Below are 8,997 nucleotides of genomic sequence, written 5' to 3'. Positions count from 1 at the left end.
CGGGAAATTGTATTCCTGGCACTGTTGTTGATATGGACATTACACATCCATTTGAATTTGATTTTTGTAAGTAATTAAATTGTACATTGATGTATAAATTCTGTAGCATTTCTAAATGACTTTAAATCCTTACCAGATTTATTAAGTCATGCTGGACTGCTGGGAACGTCTCGGCCAGCCCATTATCGTGTTTTATATGACGAAAACGGGTTTGATGCAAATAGGTAAGTCAATTTAATCTAATTTAATAATAATTGATATGCGTAACTAATATATAATTAATAATTTAGGTTACAAATGTTATCTTATAATCTTTGTTATGTATATGCGCGTTGTACACGTGCAGTATCTTTGGTAAAGTTTTAAATTACATTTTTTATCATTTTATGTAGTAAATGATAAATATCTTATTGTATTTAAATAGGTACCTCCGGTATATTACGCCCATTTAGCTGCTGCTAGGGCAAAAATTCACTCACCCTACCGTGATACTGATACTGAATCATCCAAAGGCGACAAAAGTACCGCGACCACAATTGGAGAGGTAAAGGGCGAGCTACGAAAGGTAAATTAAAGATATCTCAAATGTTAATTATTCCCAATTATCTCATTTCTATGACAAACTTCTCTTTTAGGTTATGTACTTTATGTGACAACTTCGTTTTTGTTATCTGAGATGAAAAATTTACCTTACTTTATTTTATAAACAATATATATTCATATCGATATTTGATTCAAAAAAAACATATTTTAAATTTTAAATTTTATTTATTGATTTATTTCGGGTTAAAAATATTGTATATGGTATTTAAACCAAAATAAAAAAGGATTTTCTTATATTTATATCGGAAATTGGCCTTATAGAATATAATTGCCAACTGTTACAAATAGTGTTGTGTTAGTAAGTAAATTTAAAAATTGTTTTATTTCTATGTATTTCTTAAATGTGCTTTAAAGAACTAAATTTAAACGATTAATGAAGACATGCGCATTAGGCGTTAGTGCGTTACTAAGTACTAACCAAAAAAAAAAACTAAAAGATTTGGACACTGTAGAATCATTTAATCGGCAATTTTGCAGTATGATATATTGCATTTAGTTCAATTAAACAAAAACATTATGCAAAATTTTATACAGATGCACTATTGATTTTCTTTCTTGTCTTTGTGGTAACAGCATATTCTTATTATGAGCTTTCTTAATTATTTGCGGCAATAATTCTATTAAATAAAATCTTGGAAGTCAATAAAAATCCGTAAAAAAAGTTGGAATGCTTAAAGTTATTACGTCACGTACTAACAATTACAAAAATTTTTATAATTTTTTATATAAAAAAAGTCGAATAAGATAATTTACTATATGAATCTATATTTTAACTATAATTGGATTAAATTGTGGTTTAGATTAATTATAGTCTCGTGATATATTATTAACGGCACTTTATTAATGTTAATATTATAAATTTGATCTTAACGGCAATTAATAATTAATTATACGAGGAAAAGAAAGATTTTATTAAAACTTAATTTACCAATTAACTTATCTGTTATATTATACTAAGCATTTTAACGTTTCGTAAGCTACACATGATTGAGTATGTGAAATTTACTAAATTAAATCAAATTCTGAAAGTATTAATTTTTTTTTTATTAGTTAGAATTTTGATTTTTTTTTCTAATGATCTGCATAATAATACGAATGCAGTAATTAATAAAACTGCGCCTAATTATTAAGCATGTTACACAATTTATTGACATCAATTGTGCGACCAATATCGGAATTATCACTCCGAAAATTGAATATAAATTCAACTCAGTTTGGTCTTACAAATAAAATGGTACACTACTTTTCATTTACAATATGTCATGCTCGAAAATATTTTCAGGAGATTTACCTGAATTAACAAATGAAATCATCAAAAATTTTCAGAATGATTATTCAACCTTACATTCATGTATTTTAGTTAATAGATTATGGTGTCGTTTGGCGATTCCATTATTATGGGAAAATCCATTTTCAATTTCTACTGGAAATTATAATTTTATTGAAATTTACTTGTATAATTTGAATGATCATTTAAAAACAAAATTAAATGAATATCAAATAATTGATTGTTTATTACCTTCAAATACCCTTTTCAATTATCCTAGTTTTATAAGATATTTGAATATACGTAAAATTACTCCTTCTATTGAGAAATGGTTAGAGGCTAATGATGTAACTTCAAAATTCAGTAATATATATTTTTTACCTAATTTAATTTTGGAATCAGTATTAGAATTTAAAAGATTGATTAATATGTCATTAATTAAATTATTTATTGAAAATGAAGTAAATTTACATACTTTTGAAATTGAGATAAACACATATAATAGCGAATATTGTGATAACATTCTTGAAATGATTTTACAAAATCCAAATTTCATTAACAAAATTGGAAATTTAAAAGTTTCTATTTTATGTTCTAATACGTTAACTGATAATCGTGTATCACAAATAATTAATTCACATCAAAATCTTAAAAGAATTTTATTAGGTTATGATAATTTATCTTTGTATCAATCATTATTATTATCAAAAGAATCTAGTTGTTCAAATACCTTAAATACAATAATTTTCTATTCCATCAATTTAAATGGTATAATTAATTTAGTTAAAGTATTTGAAAAATTAAATGTTTTGGAGTCTGTTCATATCATTTATTGTTCTTATTTAGGTAATTTTATTCAACACATTATTAACTTAACCAAACCATTTAAATTGAAATCTTTATTTATAAGTGGGAAATTGCAAATTGATTTGTCACAAGCACTATTACAAAAATCTGGGAATTATTTAGAAAATTTCGGATATGAGAATTATTTTGAAGGCTCTGATTATGTTACTATTTATAATCAGTCATTTAAACAACAATTATTAGAATTAGTTATAAAATATTGCAGAAATATCAAATTTCTTGATTTAGATAGATTTAAAATTCACATTACTTCTCCAATATTCGATTTAATTGAAAATATTAAACAAAAACTTAATTATCTTTCAATCAGTGTAAGGAATTGTGAAGATAGTAATATTAATTTAATATTACAAAATTTAGGAAAAACACTACCTTCTAAACTTGAATATTTAAATTTAATTCTTTACATTGAAGCAAAAGATTTTGAAGTATTTTTAAAAAATTCTCAAGATATTTTCTTTAAGAAATTGTTAATTAATAATGTGATGCGAGAATATAATGAAAATATTAATATTTTACCTTATATAAAAGAATATATTATGAAGAAGAAAAGAGTCAAATATTTGGCTATTAAAAATACTTTAATTTCAAGATATAATAGGTATAATAGGTATAATAGAAAAAATGTAGATTTGTTTAATTTGAAAGATGAAGTGAAGGAATTTAATTCACATAATATTAAAGTTCTAGGATATGCCAATTTATCTACTGATATTTATAAATTTGTAAATGAAAATAATTAATTATTTAGTTGTTATTTTAGTTGCTTTATCCTAAAATAAATATTTTTTAAGAAATTTTTATTATCTATGACAATTTTATAAATTAGTTCAACAATAATGTACTAAAAGGAGAGTGAGTTTTTGTACAGTACGTCTCAAATCACAAATTAGTCATTGCTCCACTACAATTTATTATTATACAATATGATATCATAATTTTCATTATGTATTTTAGGTATTTTTATCACATAATAAAATGAATAAATAAAAAATAAAAATAATAAAAAATTGAAATAATAATGACAAGCTATTCATTTTTTTTACATAATCATCCGTTAATCGGATAAAGTATTAGCCTAGGCCCTAGGCTCATAAAAAGGATTACATCTGTCAGTTGTTCATTTTCATATATTCGTAACCTTATTTTTTTTTTTGTTTGTGTTGCGCGAGAAATGTTAAACGATTTTTTCAGGTTTAAGTCAAAATTATATAGAGATTTTGGAAGATGATGAATATTATGATATCACTATTGAAATTGTGAAGACCTAAACATAAAAATATTTCATGCACATATGATTATTGATTATTCTGCATTACCGTTCTCCATTTTTACGCCGGATTTCATCCTCCGTCATAAAAATGATAATAATGGTGTCTTGTCTCACGTTAAATTGTCAAAGTATTTTTGCTAGAAATTTTTCAAATTATTTTAAGGTAAGTTACACTCTAATTTTTATTTGCATCTTAAATATTATATTTGTTATAAATTTTTTTTTTTAGATATATTTATGGTGGTATCATTTCTTTAAACGAATGAAATTATAAAAGTTTTGGTTACCGCTGACCAACTACTACTTTGATTATCTACAAAATTATTCGATTGAAAATGAATCTAAGTGGATGTTCATAAAATAATTTCTTAGAATTCCAATAATATTATACAAATTTTATAGCTAAAACTCCTGAAAAAATATTTAAATCACCTCTTTCCGAAAAATCTTTGGTTTTGCTCATTCAAAGAGATTGATTTACAAATGAAAGAAATTGAAATTTGGGAATATGTATTAAAATGCGGACTTAAAAAAAAATCTTACACTTCTTCCGGATCCTACAACTTGGTCAGATGACGGACTTCAAAATGATGAAAAATACTTTGAAACACTTGTTTACCTTTTACGAGATTTTTTAGTATTTCATCTGAAGATTTTTTTCAAAAAAATTCAACCTTTTAATAAACTTTTAAAGCGAAGAATCATTATGAATACTTCGAACAGCAGTATGATCTGTTCTTAGAAAAAATTAGAACATTTAATAATAAACTGAGTAACAAATAAATGATTCTAATTTTACATATTATATCATGATTTTTATGCAAAAAAAAAATTTAAATGACAATTAGTAATTAACAGAATTGAATAACAGTTATTTTCAAATGTAATTTTTTACTCACTATGTGTATACAGAAAAATACAAAATTACTTAAAAGTCGAGTATATCATTTAAAATTCACGTGAGCGAATTTTCTTTATTATGATTAAATTTATATAAGAAAGAATTAAGAGACGCAAAAATTTTCTTTCTTAGTAAATGGCGACCCAATATAAATTACTACATACGAAAATTATTCCTTTATAATAGACATGCGTGATATTATTTATTAATAGAATCTCAAATATACTATTAATGCTGTAACCACCCAGACACCCACTCGGCCAGCGAATGTATACATTAAAAGAATCAATGTTTATTCATCTATTAGAAACTATAAAATCATTAACTTTAAACTGCTATGTAAAAAATTAATATACTATATAAATACTATTTAAATCCATTGTCATACCTCACTAATCAGCACGTAGTAAAACTTAGTTTTTCTGAAACTTTAGTGTCTTGAGCGTCATATTCAGTTGTCTCACTCAGTTAATCCAGTTAATTACGAAAAATAAATAGAGGTTTTATATATTAATAATATAAACGTATATAAAGCGGACGTGACACGCATGTCGTATATAGACGCTTCCCTTCAGTAAATACCTGATATATCGTAATGTTTTAAATGGAAAACTTATAAATTATAAAAGATTTTTTCATATCAGAGTAGCAACTTATTATAAGCTAAACTTTTTATTAAAATTAAACATTCTATTTTTAGATATTCATCCTTAAAAAAGAAATATTATGGATATTTTTTATATTACAATTTTTAACATATATAATGTTAGTTTATCAATTTAACTTTCTTCTATCAATCCTATGTACATTAAAATCAAATTTAAATTTGTCTAAAATATTTTAATGGTATAAATTTCTGATGTATATATATTTAATAGTTACAGTATTTACGATCATCGTAAGTGATCCATTACTGCGTCTTTAGACAAATAATAATTTTTTTTTTTTTTTTTGAAATCTTTTAAAATAAATGGTAAAGTTGGATTAATTAATTTAAAAAAATTGAAAATCAAAAAAATAAAAGTTTAAATAAAAAATTATCGTACTTTTTGGTTAAAATTAAATTTTTGATGCATCGGAAAAAAATTTTTCCTTAACAATGAAAATCACAAATCATAATTAGGTTTGAGTACAGGAGTACATACGCAGTCATTGTTACACATTATTGACTTTATAAGTAGGCCGTTCCGAAATTTTTTTTTTTAAATTTATTTAAAAAAATTTACAATAAAATATTTCATCATGTCTGTTATTAGAGAAGATTTAATTTATACTGCACTTAATAAAGCATATGCACTAACGGATTATAATATTCACAATGATATACACAAACAAACTGAATTTCAAAGACAAACAATTCTTGCTGATGAATCACTTACAAAAGATGAAAAATCCGAAGCAATAAGAATGTTGACTGCAAATTATGATAAAGACAAACTTATTTATAATGAAGGAACAAGAAGAGTTTGTGAAAATTGTAACCAAAAATGTTTAGCTACATTATATTGTGAATATTGTGTTCGAAATTATTTAAAAAATAATTTTTCAAATTGGACATCTGGAAATGATGTTATTGATAATTTAATACAAGAATGTCAGATGAAAACACTTGAACCAGATAGTATAGTTGAATGGATTCCATATAATAATTTAAAAAATATTAAATATTTAACAAAAGGTGGATATTCTGAAATTTATACAGCAGAATGGACTGATGGATATTTTATTGAATGGGATTCTAATGAACAACAATTAAAAAGATTTGGAGAGCAGTGTGTAGTACTTAAAAGATTAGAAAATCTTGAAAGTGCAAATAAACGTTGGTTTGAAGAGGTTTGTAATCTAAAAATGGTATAGTAATTTTTCATTTAAAATTTTTTATAATATATTCTTTATTTTATAGGCTAATTCGCATTTAAATATAAGTAAAAAATGGTCAGATGCGATTGTCCAATGTTTTGGTTTAACAAAAGATCCATTAAATGGAGATTATATGCTTGTAATGAATAAATTAGATACAGATTTAAGAAAATATTTACAACAAAATCATAATCAACTTACATGGAAGGAAAGAATTCAAATTGTAGTTGATATAACTCGGTCACTTTTACGAGTTCATAATGAGAATGTAATTCATAGAGATTTGCATTCCGGAAATATATTATTCCATTTTTGTAGTGGAAAATTTAATATTAGTGATCTTGGATTTTGTGGACCTGCAGATAAACCATTAAAGAGTGTATATGGAAATCTTCCTTACATTGCACCGGAAGTTATTTCAGGAAAAGTAACTACTTTTAAATCTGACATTTATAGTATTGGCATACTTATGTGGGAAATTTCATCTGAACAACCACCATTTATTAATTTCGAACATAATTATGATCTTGCTATGAATATTGTTAATGGTATAAGACCAAAAATTGTATCAGGAACTCCTTTAGAATATAAAAATTTAATGAAACAATGTTGGGATGCTGATCCATCAAAGCGACCTTATATCGGCACACTTATTGAAGAGATAAATAAACTTAATTTATATTATCAAAATAAACCAAATGAATTATTAACTAAACTGGAAGAAGATAATAGTTTGGAAATAGGTGATTTAGAAAACTATACAAATAGTAGCAGATTATTTACGAGTAAAGTTCATCAATTTGAAAATTTTCCTGAACCAAGAAATGCAACAGGAGGTATTATTGAAATTTTTTATTTGGTTTTTAATATATGGTCGATATTAATAATTAAAATCTTACCTTTTTAATTAAATAATAATGCAGAAGAACAAGAAGGTATAAATTAAACATTACAATTTTATATATATTTTTATATTAAATAATTAAATAATAAATTATTTTCTTTTATTAGCATTTCACAGTAATAAATCATACAACTTTCATATTCCCAATAACAGTACGTATATTATATTTAAGTTGAGTTTAATATAATAAAGTACTTTATTTGATTTATTTTTATCTATTAGTTGATGATTTTGATAAGTTGAATAATCAGAAGAATAGTTCAAAAATAATTAGCATTTTTAAAGGTAATTTATAAAACATATTTAATACTATTTCCTTTAGATAATCAAATCAATTAATATTTATATTTTAAACTTTTTAGTTGGTAGTAAAAAATTATCCAAAATATTCAAAAGGAATTCAAAAAATGGCAAGTAGAATGATGATTAATATTATCAAATTTAATTGTTTAATATTGAACATAACGTTATTTAATTTTTAGATATTCAAGAAACAATGCAACAACAAATAAAAAAATATCATGATGATATTGACGGTATGTGATATAATTATTTAAACTGATTATAATAATTATAATAATTTCAATTAATTTAATACTTTCTAAATAATTATTTTTATTTGTAGATGACGAAATACATAATAATCCAAATCTTCATTCGGAAGAACAAGACGAATTGGAACTTCCGGATAGTAAGGATTCTTTATTTTTAAATTTGAATTTTAATTAATTTCAAAAATCACTACTAAAGTCTTTTTTTAATAAATTTTAGATATAGATAAGTAATCATAAAAATGCTATCTTCTATGTAATACTATTATTACACATGAAGTATTTTTATATAAATTATTTAAACACTAGGACTAGAGTAGTAAGATTAAATATTTCTTAGTTTGTAATTTAAATAATTTATTTTTTTATTTATTTTTTGTTTTTATATTATAACTTATCAATAAATTACTTTATAAAATTATTCAATTATATATTATGATTGAAATTTAAGATAATTTCACTAAAAAGAATTGACATAATGAGCCTTTAATATTATTTGAGAAATATGTCCAAATAGCATATAATGTATATCATCAAGTCGTGAAAATCACTGAAATTTTTATGAATTATGAAATCATATTGCAGTATTATCTATGAAAAATATCAATTAACAATTTGGTATCGATTTACCGATCTAAACCTTTCCACTTTTAAAAAGCAATTTTAATGGCTCAATTAAAAGCTTTCATTCTAATAAACACTGTATTATAATATATTTTTTTGGTAATTTCTAATAAAATTTGGAGTTTGAAATTTTTTTTTTATAATTCA

General features: G+C 23.4%; 2 protein-coding genes across 2 annotated transcripts; both read left to right on the top strand.

Moving 5' to 3' along the window:
- Nucleotides 1-1,860: 1,860 nt before the first annotated feature.
- On the top strand, nt 1,861-3,480 carry OCT59_029151 (uncharacterized protein; the record flags this gene model as incomplete). The annotated part of the gene is made up of 1 exon (XM_025319090.2): nt 1,861-3,480. The coding sequence occupies one exon, from the start codon at nt 1,861-1,863 to the stop codon at nt 3,478-3,480; it is 1,620 nt and encodes a 539-aa protein (XP_025174573.2).
- A 3,030-nt stretch (nt 3,481-6,510) lies between these two features.
- Nucleotides 6,511-8,460, top strand: OCT59_029150 (uncharacterized protein; the record flags this gene model as incomplete). Its single annotated transcript, XM_025323556.2, has 9 exons — nt 6,511-6,744; nt 6,815-6,836; nt 7,695-7,706; nt 7,783-7,827; nt 7,898-7,960; nt 8,038-8,085; nt 8,158-8,211; nt 8,301-8,366; nt 8,447-8,460. 9 exons carry the CDS (start codon nt 6,511-6,513, stop codon nt 8,458-8,460), a joined length of 558 nt encoding a protein of 185 aa, XP_025174572.2.
- Between the last annotated feature and the right edge of the window lie 537 nt (nt 8,461-8,997).

This window comes from Rhizophagus irregularis, chromosome 9 (assembly GCF_026210795.1).
Source record: "Rhizophagus irregularis chromosome 9, complete sequence".
Classification (NCBI taxonomy): domain Eukaryota; kingdom Fungi; phylum Glomeromycota; class Glomeromycetes; order Glomerales; family Glomeraceae; genus Rhizophagus; species Rhizophagus irregularis.
This window is presented reverse-complemented; position numbering and strand designations above follow the sequence as displayed.